Below are 18591 nucleotides of genomic sequence, written 5' to 3' on the forward strand. Positions count from 1 at the left end.
TTTGTCATGTACAATTCCCTGTGGTTTTTACTGGTTAAACCTCAGGCTGATGGAGGAGTGAAGAGCATGAGTAATGGCTATAATAGTGGCATGCGAAGGTCAGTTAACCCCTGTTGGTGTTACTGTGTTTAACATTTTCTCTGGGTCTCTACTTTTTCAGTATAAGTGGACCCGATGCATGCCTCCAACAAAAGTTAAACAAGGACTCGCCGGCACAAGAGCGGCGAGTTACCACAAATTAAACTCGATGAAGGCCTTGATTACCAGAAAATGTGCTGTCAAGAATTTCTTATTATGGAATGTTTTAATATTCTTTGTTCACCCATAAGTAATAGTGTTCTCTATATAGATTCATTATGTTTTCCTGCAGTCATAAAACATTACAGAAAAGTTGAAACATCACACAATTACACAGACATTTAACACAACAAGAGGGCATTCACTACATGTATTTCTTTTTTAAATACCAGTAGGCAAAGTAGCCCATCCCTCCCAGCGAGCCCATGAGAAAAGAGGCCCCAAAGAAGGACGGCGGCTTCTTTTTTACCATCCGGAAGGCGTTGGGTAGGACCGCCGACAGAAGGGTCGTGTGGATGTCGCCCAAGACCTTGCGGAAAGCGTAGCGTTTTTGCACACGCACAAAAAAGGACTGCAGGTTGGGTCGGCTGCCGTCCTCCCAGTATTTCTTAGAAAGTCCCAAGAACTTGAGCCTGTGCAACAAGGCTCCGAGGCAGACATCAGCTAGTGTAAATTCAGGTCCACATAGCCACAACTCACATTTCTGACCTGCAAGGGAATGACATTTTCATTATTTGGTAATCTTTGGAAAATGTTTTTGGTGCCGTTATGATAGAAGATGGTAATGGTATTGACATACCTTGATACTCTAGTTTTCTTTTTTCCAGTTCAGCCTCCACTTGATCTAGAACCATGGCTAACTCTCCCAGAATTTTCTTCAGGTAATTCACATTATCGTGGTCCAAGATTTTTGCCTGACGATCATTTTAAAGACAAATAAATACTTTAGCAGTATAAAAGGCAAACCAGAACGCATTGTTATAAATTCTTATCATCACAAAGTAAAATAACAATGTTAAATATGGACTGTAGTGCTTTAAGAAAAGTGATAATTTTTGGTTTAACAAAATGAGATTGAAGACAAATTATAACTGAAAAAGATTAATTTATTTACTGACAAAAATCTTTAAAATATATTTTCTTTATCAAATTATTTTTTCATTATTTTTTTTCTAACGTAAGGTATAAACTGTGCAAAACAATCCATATTTTCTTTTCTTTGTAAAAATGAAACTTGTCTTTTTGTCTTGATACAGCTACTGACGTAAGTGACGTAGAACGTCGAACAAGCAAAGTCAAAAGTACATAGCACCCTCTGTTGTTTAAAAAGAGTATCATAATTCATTCACACATTCATTTTTCATCCCATCAATCTGAATCATCACATATTTGTATCGCGACAAGATTAAAATACAGTTTTGTTTGTAAAATCAAAGTAATGCGAATAAGTGTTTCCATCTTTCAAACTACTTTCCTACACGATTACAAAAATGAATCCAAGGATGTGATTGTTGGATTTCAAATTCGTAGGGGGAGACAACAAAAGGAATGTTGTAACTTGTTATTTTTTGGGGGCTAACTGTAATATTATTACTTAAATGTATTAATAGTTTGTCAGACTACTAGTTAATGGGGAAAGTAATATAATTACTGGTAACATTATTACTAGTAATGACTCAACACTGCTTGCGATATATCGTTACATTCCCATTGACAGCCCTTGCATGTAAAGTCATTTTGCCCCATGTTAGATTGTAAATGTTGAGAATAACTGAAGTGTTACAGCCACATCACTGGCTCATGTTTAGCAGGTAATGTTTAACATGGGCCCAGTTGTAATATCCCCCCTAAGTCCTGGACTATCACAGACTTTAATGAACGATGTAACTTAGTTTTATCATCATAAGACAAACAACTGCACATACAAAGTCCAGGTTGGCAATATGTCTAATTAAAATAATTAAAAATAAATATCTTTCTGCTGACTCCTTCCATGTGTAATTCCACTGTCTTTGTCGTTTTAAGTTCACACAACACTGTGGGCATTGTGGGTTTTTCCCATAAGCAAAGACTTATGGAAAGTGTGCAGAAAGAGCTCAAAACATCAGAGCAGCTTCAAACACTTTGTTGATTTCACAGTAGAGACACTCCTGAGGCCTCGCAGACTTAACATGAACACACAACATAATCTGTGAGCGTGTAGGGGGAGACATTAGAACTGGGCCATTTTATTTTCTAATTAGCACTAAACACAAAGTACAGCTCAGTCTAATGTGAATGTTAATAAAGTATTAGAGAAATTAGTGCCAGTATTTGAAGGCACTGGCAGAACCCGACAATTTTAGGGGAACATGAATGTCATATACTCAAAACCACAAATATTAACCTCAAGATGGCGCGAGAGAAGAAGTCAGGTGATCACCAATATCACTACGATTCACCCCCTGATGATCATAAATGTCTTTTTTAATACATTTTGTCTTAATCTGCCTCATTGGTGTTGAGATATTTCAGTGTGGGCCAAAACTGTGGACAGACCAACCAACCAATCAACACACTGTCATTCCTAGCACCACTTTGCTAGTGTGGCTAAACAACTGACATGACACACACTGATGTCTCATTGATTCAAAACCTCACATGTTCATAACGCCGGTGGAACAGCCGTTGCTGTCTACTTGGTGTTTTTTCAGCCCGTCATCGTGTGCAGGGTGTTCACATTTTCCGCTATTAGCAGGATGTAAAATGGTCAAATATGTCTTTGTAACAGATGCAAACGGAGTCAGTACACCTGGACACTTTCTCCAAGGAATATGAACTGTATTTAGGTCAAACGTACAGAGTACAGAGTAGCGTAATGAGAGGAAACTGCTGAAGGCTGGTCATGATGAAATTTCCCTCAGCTACAGAGCTGGAAATTCAATTATGTGGTCAAGACAATTTGGAAAATGAAATAATATCTGTCAGAGTGTTGAACCCTAATAAACACCAGTTTAACTTGTGGTGGGTCTGTTTATCGCAGAGCTGTCAAAATAATGTCTCTATTATATTTCTGTGCTCCAGTTTACAGTTCATGGGTGTGGGATATCTCCAGGTGCAGATTAATGATATATAAGTCCTGGTTTGGGTTACAGTAATGGACTGTTAAATATTAAGGATATTTATGAAAACAATACTGCAGGTTTGTCTTAACTTGTGCCTTAAAAGGACCTCAATTCTTGCTATTTTAGCTATTCATCCCACATTCGGGTGTAATTAATGGTTTTATTGATGGACTGTAATATGTTAAGGTGTTTTGAATGGGTTTTCTATGTAGATTAAAGGAATTGTAAGTGATAAATCCCTTAGAGTTCCCAGAATTTTCCCCTAATTTGAAACATCGCCTTTAAAGTATAAATTATGGGTTGGTTTTATGTTATTTGGCAAATTTTAACCCTTAAAAAGGCCTTAAACTCTCAAACTAATCCATTAAAAATACCTTATCACAGTCCATTTATTTATCTATTAATCTTTTACTTAAATCCCATTAAAATACCTTGATTCCATCATTAGTAATGCATAAATTAAGATAAAACTGTAATTCATGAATAAATGTACAGGTAAACTCACCATGAGCTTCTTCTGCTTGGACAGGTACGGTTCTGTCAGCTGAGGCTCCTCATGATCCAACTTCATCAGCTCCGTCGCAGCATTGGCCAGATGTCCTGAAGACACACACACACACAAAGGAAACAGACATAGTGTCTTGAATGAAAAAGTTATAGTAGTCAGGTTTTCTAGCCTGCGGTGTAAAATCTATGAAATCTTATAACAGACCTATAGATTGTGTTGCTTAGGAGATACGTGCATATAGTCAGTGGGCAAACTAGTCTTAAACTGCAGATATTATTGTATATTATTAGACATTTACTACATTTTTAAAGAACAGTGTTTCTGTCCTATTTTGCACACTTTAGGTATCGTGTGTTTAATCCTCTGAGCAGTTATCTGACTGTCCAGAGAGCTTTATTCTCATCTGGTCTCCCTTCAGGGTCGCTTGAGGGCAGCGGGAGACACTCGTGTTGTCAGTTGATTGTCCTGATGTATATCTGCTTCCTCAGTGCCTCAGAGCTCCAATGTTGTTCAAAAACTATTAAAAACTGTTCAAAAACTATTAAAAACACATCAGTGAACCACATTGTTGCACTGGCTGACATATTCCTTTATTATGATGGAGCACATACATCGTCCTGCTGCCTTAAATACTCACTAGAGCAACTTTGTGTATTAATCCGCTACTGAAATTAGTGCCCAACCAATGTCCTCCTGTTGAACTAAAGTTTGCTAAAAACTATAGTGCCCAGTTGTTGTAGGAAATTAATTAGCCTTTAGTCTCATACTTTAATGACAAAATCCACCCATATATATTTTACATTTTTCATTTTATTATTTATCATCTCTATTTATTGTCACTGCACAGCAAATATGAATGATTTTTTTTTTACATATTCACATTAATCTAAAGAAATAAACAAAATACCAAAAGATGAACCCAGAACTATTAAAACATTTCAGTGTGGGTTCTTTTAGTCTGAAACAGAAAAAAATTATTTAAGGTTTCAAATTTGACCCGGACTCAGAATCAGACTGTTTTTAATACCCAGAGTGAAAAATAGTCTTTATATAAAAAACAACATGAGTGGATAACTACACACAAACACCAGTGATGCTTTAATCAGGCTGAACAGCACTAACAGTCCAGACCAGGAGGCCTGATATCAGCTGTTGGGATGTATAAATCTGGCATCACTACAGTGTGCTGCACTAAGGGATTTTTGGTATTGAGTAGCATCAAATTACACAGTATGCTAATCACGCTGCGCACATAAAAACAGGGATTTGTTTGCCGATGATGTGGGAAATGGTGCAAGGAAGATGAATAGATTTGCATTCATAATGCCTGTCTGTTGTTTTTGCTTTGGGACGGTAGTTGGTCCCAAAGTTGAAGCTGATTCAACCTCGAGAGCTTGTAAATGTTCAGATTAGTGAGTTCAAAACACTCAAATCTATTTATAATATGCATCCAAAAGTAGAAACACACAGTGAAAATGAGGCAAAAAACTAAAATAGCATCAACTTTTTATCTTGTCAATCTACACATTCTATAAATAAATGTTATACTTTATGTAGTTATCGTTGTCCAATAAAGTTACTTGAATAAAATGTCTGAAATGCTAAGAGGTTAAGCATATTGCTAACACACCTGCAGACACACGTTTCCACTCAGAGTATTAAGCGTGTGTGAACATGCACTGTGAAATGCAGCAGAACACACTGTCACATGAAATCAAGCTGCATCAATGCACAATACGTGGTGATTCTGTAAACACGGTGTGCATTTGTGTGTGTGTTATACACACTTGAGTGGTTTCTGCAGAGGTCTGACTCTGTGGACAATCATCTGTCTTTATAGCGTGGGTCTTTCTAGGAGCAATGGTTTGTGAAGGATAAACTCTCAGTAACTGCGAAAGCTTAAAAGCTGTTTGATTTGGCACCTCATGGAAAGCTACTTTAGATATTTGTTTCTTTATGGCCTCGCTGTGCCTTGTTTGAGATCATAGGGCAGAGGTATAACAGAGGTGTTTGTTACAGGGTCTTAAAACCCTAGAGACTGCCTGAGTCAGTAACATTTTATAAAGTAATTGTGGTCAATGGCCTTTGGGAAATATGATTATTTGCTTTCTTTAGAGTAAGAAAAGATTCAAACGTGTTCTGTAAATATGAAGCTACAGCCAGCAGCCAGTTAGCTTGGCTTAGTATAAAGACTGGAAACAGGAAAAACCACATTTCACCGCCTCTAAAACTCAAGTAGTATCTTGTTTAATCTGTTAAAAAACTGAAGTGTAAGACTGGGATGTTTGAGACTCCAAGAAAGCAAATAAAAACATGTCCCAAAATGTTGAACTTTTTCTTTAAATTCTACTAAAACATACTTTGATTAGCCATAATACCCTTTTTTTATTACTGTAATTATTACTGGTTTTATTTATTTTATCACAGTATACCGTGGAATATGTGTATATATATACATTCATACATACATATACATATTCCACAGTGTTCTTGTTGTAATTAATGCAAAGTTATAAACAATCATGCCTACACAATAAGGCGAGCTGGCTTCACTTACTACGTATTTCTGCGGTGGCGTACTTTGGGATCATAGAGTCTGTGGTGAGCTCTGGATGGAGGATGCATCCGTGTGTGTAAGCGTCCATGGGCAGACCATCCAGTAGCTGACGGTACTGCTGCACACGTTCGTGGAGAGGCGAATCTGCATCAGGAATCAGCTGAGCCACCGTCTCTGCAGGGCGAGACACCGATGTTAAAAACAGGAATACAGACACATGAATTTCCCAGAACACCTAATGAACTGTTATTAAACTTGCTTTTATAATATAAAAATAATATAACTCTCAGTGCTTCAGCTGTCAGATGCAGAATGGAAACCTGGTAACAGATGACACCCCTCGCTCTCTGTAACACGCCACTGGTCACACTTCACAAAGCCTGACATTTAAACAATAGCGGAGCAATCTGAAAGAAGAATCTCCTGCAGACTAACAAGCTCCTGAGAATTCATACTGAGTGGGAAAGTAAACGTGTTTAAGCCAAAAACACAGTGCAACCCCATGAGATGAAATTCAAGGACAATCCAGATGAATAAAAACACACAATATACCACAGTTTCATTAAACACACAGGTTAATTAGGCACCACTGTAAGCTTGTGGCACCGATCCCCTACTGGCCTGATCCGTTCTATTTACCTGCTGTTGTTCAGATTTAAGGAAAAAATCAAAATGAGCTTATTTGCTTTGTTAGATGAGTAAATGAATACCACTCTCACTCACTCTCACTCATGCAGTACTCAGCAGGGCTTTAGTGTTGTATTTCCACACAGTTTAGACAGAACTACAATTACCGCCTCATGCATACAGATGTACATTCCAGATGTTTGGTTGTGGATCTTAATTCTCCACTAGCTTTGGCCTCTCCTTTTGCCTCTCGCTCTCCTTTTGTGCATCTTCGTTTCTTTCTCCCTCTTTTCTTACTACCTGTGTGAATGATGTGCTTGAGCTTTGAGTCTCTGTGATCTGTCCTCTTCCAGGTCTTGATGGTGGAGTGGTGGTCGTCTGGTTCAGATCTGTTTGGGAACACCTGGGGTTGCTCATTGTCTTCCTGGATCCATTATTTATATACATTTACAATATATCTGCAATTTTGTAATCATAATTGTATGAAATGTTGGTCTATTCTGCACAAGCAACATCTGTATTTTTTTCTCATTCGAGTCGAGAGTCTGAGAATAGAAGATGTCGTTTGCTGTACAGATTCTGAAGCCCAGATTCTGTCATATGGGGATATACAGTATAAATAAAACTTGTTGTTGTTGTCCATTAGCGTGTAAGCTCATTGCGAGAAGCATGAGTCACATTCCTCGTATGTGTTCACATGCTTGGCCAGTAAAGCTGATTCTGAGAGAACATTCATAGAACTTCAAATATGGATGCTGCTGCAAAGAAGTTACAAATTCCTTTCACACACATCTTCAACACAGCAGTACAGAAGATCTATACAGTTAGTTTCAAGGTGGACCCCCAAGATCAGTGTCACCAATTCAGAATCCAACCTAATGTGAAATATGGTCACAATCTCTATTGAGTTATGGCGTTTTATAACAGCCATGAGAGGGTTTTTGCAGCTCGTTAACATGTACACGGTGACAGTGCAGTTGACCTTTGACCTTTTGGACATAAAATCACTTCATCACGTTATCCTATTAGATATTTGTGTGACATTCTGTCATAATTACCGTATTAAGTCTTTGACCTTTGATTCTAATCAGTTCATCCTTGAATCCAAGTGGACGTTTGTGCCAAATTTTAAGAAATTCCATGAAGACTTTCCTCATATATTGTGTTCACAAGAACGAACCGAGATACACCAACGTTTTGTCTCTAAAGGTCAAAAGCTCCAAAAATGCTGGATGCTACATTTCCCATAATGCAACTCAACACTTTGTTAGACCATCCCTGCCTGGTAAACTTCCACATCATAAAGTTTGCACCTAGTTTGTAACACAGGCTTTCTGTTAAAACCATGTAGTTTATATAACCTTGATCACAACAGTAGAGATCATTTTATAAAACAAAGCTCCCCCAGAACAACGTAATGCTCCTCATCACTAATAATCTGATCTTGTTGAGTAAAATTGGTTGAGGGTCCCTTCAAACGCAACGATAAAGTCAACAGCTGGTTAGCTTAGCTTAGCATAAGGACTTGAAATAGGAGAAAACAGCTCGCCTGCCTTTGTCCGAGGGTAACGAAATGCAACCACCAGCAACTCTCGTTAATGAATACATAAATTGTGTAACTAATGTGAACGATAAACAAAGTCCAGTAGTGTCAATTTGTCATGTCATGGAGGTTGTGTGGCCGACTATTTATTGGCCTGGCCGAGTAACTTCCTGCAGTTATTATTGAGGAACCAGCTTTTATATTTTTGCTGTCCTAATTCTTGTGTTAGCACCCAGCGAGCTGGCCGCATGCTGCATGGCTGGGAGGGACGTTCAACTTAATGACCTGCTGCTGAGACTCAGTATTAAGGATGCGACAGGTTAGCAGAGCAGAGTGAGCTTTTATCTCTGTGCAGGGTCACAGCCAACCAAACACAAGGACGGCATCGCTGACAAAATAGAGATAGTCAGTTGGCTGCTTGTGGATGTTCGGGCCAAAGGCTTGCAGAGGGTGGAGCTGCACCTGGCAGAGCTCCAGAAAGCTGAGTAATCAGTCTCAGGGACCTGCATGCCGACCTGGGCATGTCATGCAGTGGTCCCCTATGTGGTCCGCTGCAGCACTGTGGTGAAAACATTCGATCAGTAACTACACCCGTTATAAGAATATTAGAGCAACTGAGGCTGTGATTTATTGATTGTTGGCATCCGACACACAGTTTTCACACAGTTGAGAGTGAACTCTGCTACAGGGGCGGATCTAGAGGGGTGGTAATGGGGTGGCAGCTGTAACAAAAATGTCTGGCTACCTCATCTGCCACCCCAACTGACTATCTTTGGTGTCAAATTTAAAACATTAATTTAGATTTATTTAAAAACATAACGTGTTAAAAAATGGAAATCAAATTATCTGTTCTTGCCATATTTTAGATCAAGAGACCAGCTTAAGTTCAGTTTGAAAAAGCTTTGTATTTGGAAAATAAAACAATTCATTGATTTAATGCCACCTTAGATATTTCTATTCAATGCTGTAATAATGTGCCATAATAATGTAATGTTTTTATATCTTCATTTGGGGGCTTTTCCAAGCAAATATTGATATACGTGATTATTTGCGATTAAGTCAGCATATATTTCTGCCTCTCCAAGCTTCCCCTCTTTCCACCCCATGAGTACTTTTCCAGATTCGCCCCTGCTCTGCTGCAGCTCAACAACACCATAAAGCAGTTTGAGCTGGCACTACGTTGCTCTGTACTAGGTATAAGAGTCTCTTTTCTGAGACATCTGCACTTTCCAGGCCAGCTGCAACCCACGTTGCCAGCGTTCATTAGGGATTTACACACAGAGAAAAAGCATGTCTGTGAGTCTTATCCAGCAGATTGACTTCCGGCTAAAAGCATGTGCAGCTTGAGGTCTGGTTTTAAAACATGCGGTGGATTCATTTAACATCGAACAGACCAAAATGAAAACAACAAATACACCTCAACCGAGCTGGTTCATTACACTCTGGACTAATACTGACTAATGTTATAGTGGCAGATTCTTGTACGACATCAAAAATTCCGAGAGATTAAGGCTATTACTTTCATACACAACACTATCAAAGAGTTAAAATGAATGAAGAACTAGGCATCAAACCAGGGTCCCTCACTGCCTTCTAGCCTTTTATTAATGAGCAAGCAGTGAACCAGATCTTCTGCAAAGCTTTCAAGCATCGCTGCTCCGAACAAGTGACCACAAACTAAACTAAGACAGGGGAGTTCTCCAGTTATTGGCCAACATCCCTAAGGCCTTTACTGGTTTGTGGCTCGCAGGACATTACATAACTGCATAATGTCTGAACTGATGAATTTATAGGACACGCCACCCACAGATACTATAACATAACACACAGGGATAACAGGATCGAGTGTATGTGTTTCTCTTGGCAAAGGCAGTGGATGACATTCATGGCTGTTAAGCCTGAATCTGAGTCACGTCACTGCCTCACAATGCGCATTTTACATGTTGATATTGCTACTTATTTATCTTTGGCACTCAGTGTTTTAATGATAATCGCTTCTTTATTCATTAAGTTCTCTCTCAGGTTCGTATCTGTGTCTGCAGACACAAATTTCCCCAAAGGGACCACTCCAATTTCATCTAATCTAATCAGAGGAGTTCATCTTTGTGACATTGGTGCAAAGACATTGTTGCGATGACTTACATAGTTTCTCAGCACAGTACACACTGACACACACTGTACAAGGACGACAGATGGCCTCAAATGGCTTCCAATTGTCTTTGCTACCCCAGCTTCTCAAACTGGGAGCCTTGGCAACAGGACAAACCAGGCAACCTCCAGTTGTCATTTGGGTTGTACTAAAACAATGGCCTGTCAGGGGGGCCCGGGGCAAACATTTGCTGCTGGGTGCCTTTATATTCTTCTTCTTCCTCTAAAGTTTAGCCAGCAACCATTGATTTTGCCCCCTGAAGTGACAACTCCCGCTGGTGGATTTAATCCACTGTAGCCAGCTAACTAATTATTCTACTGTTAAATCAAAGAGTTGGTGAAAATTAAATCTGCAGTTGATTTTTTAGTGTTTCCAGCTGTTTTAAAACAATAATCTTGTTGGGGTCTTAAATATGCACATAACATATGGCTACATGATACTGAAAGATAAAGCCAGAGCGGCATGTCCAAGGCAAAAAGTCAACGTTGATGATCCATGTAGAAGACATAAATTAAAAAACAGTATTTTTCTTGTATTGCAGTGTAGAACTAAAGTATTATAAGTTTAATAAGGTAAAGATCACACTAATATAACCCTGTTTGGCTGCTTAGCTTACATACATGTTCATATTTTTAAACAGCATGCTTTTAACGTTACAAAAGAAAGTGCACTGAACATTTTTCAGGGCATTATACAGTGGATACATTTACATACTTAGAAATTGGACATTCAAAAATATCAAAATAGAGGACAGTAGTGACCTATATAGTAAATAGTATATAGAAAGTGATTTTGGACCCACAGCCTAATTTATGTGTTTGTGGAATGCAACAACATCTTGGATGTTGAGTTTGGCTACAGATGGTGGAGTGTAAACATCCCAATAAAGAGCTGGACAGAGCTAATGTCCATCTAAACTCTGATAGCATCAAAGACAGGCTCCCACTTATACCTTTCCCTACGGAAAGATTACACAGTGGATTTATTATATATAGACCTGAACACAGCTTTGTTTTACATAATATATAACCCTACAAACTAATGTAGCTGGGTAATGATATGGGGCTCATCCCTATGCTCCCAGGGTCCTATGGTCCCAGGCATGTGTGTCTCTTGATATAGCATTATAAAACATTGGTAAGGGCAGATCTACTGCAGAAGGACAAAGGGAGATGGACATTTTAAATGCAGTTTGAATAGTTCAAATCTGTTTAGCCACTGTGGCCAAAGATTTGAGGGAGTAGGTTTCAAGGTCACTCCCTGAAACCTACTCCCTCATCAGTGGCCTATAAGCTGTAGGTGGTACATACATTGAACATTTGACCCAGGGAAGAAACATTTTCTCTTGTGTATTTCTAAAAAGAAACCCTTTACTTTACTAACTCTTTAAATGCAGAGTATTGATTTTACTACAACCCCATGCACACTACTTTTGTTACAGTTGCTAAGCTACGATTGGACAACCGCTGTGCAGAGAAGGGGTTTTAGCAAGCTCTCAACTGGGGTTCAACAACTTCATTTTGCCACAGGGCCCCACAGCGGGTTAATCTGCTTTTAGCCACTCTTTTAAAATCAAAGTTTAAAGTGACGAGAAGAAAGAGAAACAGCATTGTCAAATGTGCTGTACCATACCTCCCACAAAGTTTTTCTCCAGGTAATCTATAATCTGGTTGTAGTCACTGATGATGTTGTCTCCGTGGAGGAAGACGGGCACCTCCTCACCCAGATTCAGCCTCATGAACCAGGGCTCCTTGTGCTCCTGCAGCGGCAAGCTCACATCCCTCTCCTCACAGACCAGACCCTTCTCATTAATGACTAGACGTACCTGCAATTATAAGCACAAAAAAAACATGACATGACCTCCTGGCTGATGCAGGGAAGATGAGACATTGAAGGCATTCGTTTACTCCAGGTTGCACAAACCCAAAAAGAGTTAAATAGGCAAAAAAGGTTTGTGTAAGCTCTAAACACACCACACCTTTTCCTATATATAAATAAATACAATGCACAGGCTGAACTAGGGAATATTTTGTCGCTTTAAAAATATCATTCAGATGGTAAAACACAAAAACAACAATGCTAAGCAGACTGGCTAATAGCTTCGGCTCTTAGTTTATGACATTAAACTGTTGTCATGTTTGTGTTGTATAGAATAAATAGGCTTAACTGAAATGTATGGCAAAATAATGAGACACAGCGTGTTCAAGTTTGAGCATAAACCTTCCAGGACAGTCGGGATCCATTGCTCTTGGGATGAAGGATAAGCCAAGGTCCACGGAGAGCTATTAGTGGGAATAAGATTAATGAAAGGAGATGACACTTGGGGTATAAAGTGCTACATTTGGCCGCTTAGGAGGAACAGCAAAATGGGAGTTTTGCTGAACATGGCCAGACAATGTGTAATGAAATAAAACTGAGAGATTTAGTAACACAAGCAAAGTAATTATAGTGGGGGCCACTGGTTCGGACAGCAGGAAAGAATCTATGAATGCAGCAAGAAAATCAAAGAGGTAAAACACTTTTTACATCTCCATCAGCGCGGCACTGTTCGACACTGTTTAAATCAAGGATTGCTATATAAAACTGTCGAATGTTTCAGGTCCCAGTCTCACACTGCTGAGGGGTCCCTCTGTGATGCCCACAATAACACTGCTGCAATGAGAGTTTGTTATATAATAATATTAGTCACTCCTTAGTAATAATGCCAAATAGTTCATCTGCTTGGGAGGCAGAAAATAAACTAATCTTACTGAAGAATAAATGTTTCCACTACATTTGCTGTTAACAGTGGTGGAAAGGAACATTTACTCAAGTACTGTAAGGACAGTTTTGACGTGCTTTACTTTCCATTTAATTCTACTTTACTACATTTCAGAGGGAACTATTGTGCTTTTTTTCCACTACATTTATCTCACAGCTGGAGTTACTAGTTAACAGGTTTTACATTTGAAAAAAAAACATGAAATATAACACGCTGTTAAAGATTAAATGAGTCTGCTGTGTCTCACTGGGGCCCCTTGTCATGTTTCAGATGTCCTTGAGTTGTTTGCTTTTCCACTAGGTCCTCACATGGTTCCATTTGAATAAGGAGGTAAAAGTCAAATCACTCACAAAAAAGCGAAAATTAGAGAAAGAGAAAGAAAAATACAAATTTGTTTATCACAATTATCTTTTTCTTCTTTATACTGTGACCCTTTGGAGGCACAGAAGGGAGTCCCTTTTGTAAAATGTGTAAAAATGTGTTAAGAGTCTGGTTCTTGGCAATAACAAATTGTTCACTATTCATTTATTCAGCGTAATAAATGAATGCCAGAAAAACAACATTAAATATCCACGGCTGGATGAAGGAGGGTGGCATGGAGCTGCCTGGCCCCAGTTTGGTGTCAAATGCAGTCAACTTTAACACATTAAATTACATTAATTTAAAAAAAGCAAATTGATTTAATGATCTGTTATGGCCACATTTTAGACTAAGTGAAAAAATGTCTAAAGATTTGGAAATAAAACAGTTTATTGATTTCTAATGTCACCATTAGACCACAGTGTGTTACTGTGCCACAGTAATTTAATGTTTTTGAGTTCAAATATCTTTAATTTTGGTGCTTTACAAAGCAAACATGGAGATTGTTTGCAAATAAAACAGCATATATAGCATATTCAGTCTTCATGCCACCCTCTTGCCACACCATGAATGTTTCTCTAGATAAAGTAAATCTCCTAACATGCAATAATATCAATAAAAAGCTTCTTTTTGTAACTCCAAACAGTCTACACACAGGGACAGATTATGAGACAACCGGACCCTGGACACAAACATATAAAAGGTCCCCCATCCTTCCGACAATGCAACAATACATCCACCCTGTAAGAGATACAAATCAGCGGCGTCTCTTTGTGGTCATTCTGTGTCTCTTTGTAGTCGGTGCAACAAGAAATGGTAACAGTCTTTTCACAATGAGGCTCTGGTCCAGTAATCCATCCATGACACTAACAAGCCAACTACCTACAGTACCTACTGACCCTCTATTCCAGCTCCTGTTTGAAGGAGGTTGATCTTTAATGAAGATTGGAAACCACTGGACTACACTATGTAAAGCTCTAAGTCAGCTACAGCAGTAAAATGCAGCTTACACCTTGATGCATTAGGATTAACATAATGTGATATATCATATCACATTATTGTAATTTTTCTGCAGAATTAATACTTTTACTGACAATACTTCTGTACTTTTCCTTGAGTAGACTTGAATGCAGGACGTTTTCTTGTAACAGAGTTTCTACATCGCTGTATTGGTACATTTATCAAGTAAAACACCTTAATACTTCTTCCTCCACTGGTTATTAATGCACAGTTACATTGGAAATCACAAGATCCTAATTCTCAAATGACACGGACTCTGCCTCTACACGGACAGAGAACAGCAGAGTGTTTCACTCTCACAGAGGGTGTGCTGAAGGTGTAAATCCCTAACCTGCAGGCCTTAAGGGTGCCAGTTCTGTATTGATCTGTGAAGCTGGCCTCTAAATGTGGTGTTACTCCAGGCTATCGAGCTCCATCTGTCTTTATCTTTATCATATCTCTTGTGTTCACAATACATTGCTCATGTGAGTCAGATGAATATACATGACCCACTTCAGGCCACGGGAGCACGGTTACAGTGGCAGTTAAGGCAGTCGTGAAGCATCATAAACAGAGAAGAGGGGTAAAAGTGTTGTGCAGGAGGAACTCAATGGCACAGCTCCCCGCTTTCCTCAAGAACTTGCTGAGGCATACACAGCCCTGTAAATAATCCCCCTGAACACCTGATGACGATACTGTCTTCACAGAGATATCGGTTGTTGATCTGCTGGAGAAGTCACTGCTTTGTCATTATCACTCGCTCAGTATCTCAATGCCAAAGTGTTTAGAGTAGGATTCATTTTTAGAGAAAGGGTTTTCAAGTGACACAAGACCGACTAAATATAACACTATCTTTCAAGGTGCTGCAGAGATAACGATCACGTCGCAAGCGTTTGCGTTATATTAAGGCAGAAAATATTCAGTTCAATTCTGGTGAAGTGGACCTAGTGCTTCGCCTTTTAATCTCATAAAAGCCATCCCCAAAATACCATTTAAAGCACGCATCCGCTTGCATAACAACAAATGTCATTCACCATTGTACAAGTAAATATAATCAGGATCGCTCTGCAAATTTAGTGCCGCAATTTTACTGAAATCTATGTGTACTGTTCTAAAGCTGCATGCCCAATAGTCTGTTCCTTGACAGCAGTGGTAGTGAGCGTCACTTCAGCCTCTCCAGCTCCAGGATTGAGGTGATAATCATGACAGTGAGCCTGGTGTTTACCCTCTGCTGAGTGACAACCGGCACAATCAACCGCTCCGTGGATGTGTGCCAACAGTCGACGTACCGACATGAGACTGAGCAACAGCACAAGGTTGTTGGTCTACGGTGGAGAGGAGGATATACTGTAACACCATCCTTCAGTTCATACAGTAAAGCTGAGTACATGCCGGGAAATATGCATTGAGCCACTTCTCACAACAAGAAAATGTAACCAATCCTATACTAAGGTGTGTAATGAAAGATCAAAGCAAGGCAGAGTGGAGCTCACAAGAGCTAAAGATTATTTTCATTCTCGATTCAGAATCTGCCACTTATTTGTTTTTGATGAATCGATTAATTGGCGAAATGTCCAAAAAAAGTAAGTAATGCCCATCACAAAAGGATGTCAAGATATTCAGTTTGTTTTCACCCAAAACAAAAATTCAAACAAATCTGCACTTATTTTGAAAAGCTGGAACAAGGGAATGTTTGACTCTTTAAAACTTTAGAATTGATTAGTTGCTAATAATGTTTCTGTTGATCGACTGACTACGCTAGGGGTCGGATACAATGCAGATCTTTAAGCCCACTTCAGTGGCTCCCTGTGGCTTTAAGAAATAAAGAGAGAAATAAATAAAGTGGAAATAAAATTGAAATAATAACCGTTATTATAAAATTTGATGGAAATAAATTACAAAATCTGCTTCAAAACATATTTCATCATCATAAAATATGTTTTGCAGCAGATTTTCTTATATTTTTAGGCCAGAAATAACTCTTTTTACAGTAAAGGTTGTGGATCCCTGATCTAAGTGATTAGTCACCTTAATGTTTCAGTTCTAAAACTCACATAAATAAAGCATAAGAGTGCAATTCATGTGCACACATAAGGCACAGAGGGGGACTATTTAGTATTGCACTTCCATACATTTGGGCAACTTACGAGAGAAAACAAAATGATCAAAGTCGAAGCAGCAGAGGCTGAGATATCCTGACTTTTACTCGCTACTATAGGTCGAGCTCCATAAACACTGGATCTAATATTCCCCCATAATGCAACTTGATTGTGTCTACAGAGAGACAAATTCCATTAGTACGAATATTTTGTAAAATATTTGTAATTATGCCATTAACTAAAGAAGGGTTGTTGGAAATTCTTAAAAGAACAATCTAATATTATTGTTTATATAATATTCTGTTTATTATCGACCTTTAACAAACGCCATTGAAGTCCACTGATCGTAGCATCTTAAAGATCACAGCTCCACAAAAGAGCCGAGTCAAGGCATTGCAGCTATAGTCCAAACACTGTAATCATAAGGTTACAACCTATATACTGTCAATGGTTACAACTAACACTTATTTTTTATTATATTATCAATTCATAGTTCAGTCTATTAAATGTTTTTAAAAAACAAACACACCCATCACAACTTCCCAGAGCCCAAAGTGACGTCCTTAAACTTCTTGTTTTGTTCGACCACAGTCCAAAACAGAAACGTATTACTAATTTATCGTGTATGATGCAAAGAGCAGCAAATATTTAGTCATATTTCACATTTTTGCTTTAAAATGTACTTATTATTATTCATTTCCTTTCAACTGACTTATCAGTGAATGGACTAATTGTTGCAGCTCTAATAATAACATGAACCCAACGCTGTAGATGCATTCAGACTGCAGAGAAGTTTATAGATTGAGATTAAGACACAAACTGATGAGTGAACTCAACTTAAGTAGTAAAATTGGTGGAGTGTTTCTTTAATATACATGCTTGTGTAGTAAAGCCCATACATAAGTGTACACAGCCTTCCTGCAGCTTTGTTGTCACTGTGGATTAATCTTTTTTTAATAGCTCTGATAGCTAAAACACAACATCTTTCTTCACGCATGCTCATCTCACAGCAAAGGTACAGGTGACTGTCTGCCAAGGTAATCAAAGGTAGACTTAAAGAAGCCATTACGATAACAACATACGGTATGATTCAGCTGCAGAAGGGGGAGAAGATGGCCTTTGGTTTGTTTTGCACATCATTTTAATCAATTATTTAGGATGTCATGTGCCAGAGCACATAGGTTGTAACCAGCCACAGAGACAGGAACAGCCTTAATGTGTTAATGAAAGGTGGAAGGTGGTGAGATAAGGGTGGTTTATGCGGTGGTGAGTGAAAGACAACAGAATATTGACTATCAATCCGGCTATATGTCGAGGAAATGAGCCCAATGCTGCAGCAGCGCTTGTCTAAACGTCTCAAACGGGAGATCTGCCCAGCTGCAGGATCATATTCATATTCCGGAGCAATGTGCAGGAATAAACATGCACACACAATAAAAACACAACATGCTTTGATCATAAACAAACACAGGGCTCCTCCACGCTGTAGCATCATGCAAAGAGACGTGAAGCCACCTCCATTTTCAAGCTCTGCTCTTTTTTTTTTTTTTTTACCTTTTGGGAGGTGAAAGACTGCGTCCAGTGGTACAAAACGAGCCTGTCTTTATTGAAGGGTTTGGGCTCCGCCGTGGGCTCTTCGCACTCCTCCCCGTCTGTGATTTTGCCGTCCTCGTCCATCGCTGAGATGGGCCACCAGCTACAGTTGGTGGGGGTAACATGGTTGGAAGACGCCATGACAGAGCGTTTTGTGCGTGTGGAGGAGAGGAGCGAGGAGGGAGAGAAGAGGAGAGAGAGAGAGAGAGAGAG

The 18591-nt window shown here is 39.0% G+C and overlaps 1 protein-coding gene across 1 annotated transcript; it reads right to left on the reverse strand.

Annotated features, from left to right (window-relative positions):
- Positions 1 to 18585, reverse strand: gdap1l1 (ganglioside induced differentiation associated protein 1-like 1). Its single transcript, XM_035657208.1, has 6 exons — positions 18340 to 18585; positions 12199 to 12391; positions 6248 to 6421; positions 3688 to 3782; positions 878 to 992; positions 1 to 786 (listed from the first exon to the last, which is right to left on the reverse strand). The coding sequence occupies exons 1-6, from the start codon at positions 18517 to 18519 to the stop codon at positions 443 to 445; spliced, it is 1101 nt and encodes a 366-aa protein (XP_035513101.1). The 5' UTR covers positions 18520 to 18585; the 3' UTR covers positions 1 to 442.
- Positions 18586 to 18591: the final 6 nt, after the last annotated feature.

The sequence above is a fragment of the Morone saxatilis genome, unplaced genomic scaffold (assembly GCF_004916995.1).
Source record: "Morone saxatilis isolate NCDOM2014 unplaced genomic scaffold, NCSU_SB_2.0 Contig15, whole genome shotgun sequence".
Taxonomy (NCBI): domain Eukaryota; kingdom Metazoa; phylum Chordata; class Actinopteri; family Moronidae; genus Morone; species Morone saxatilis.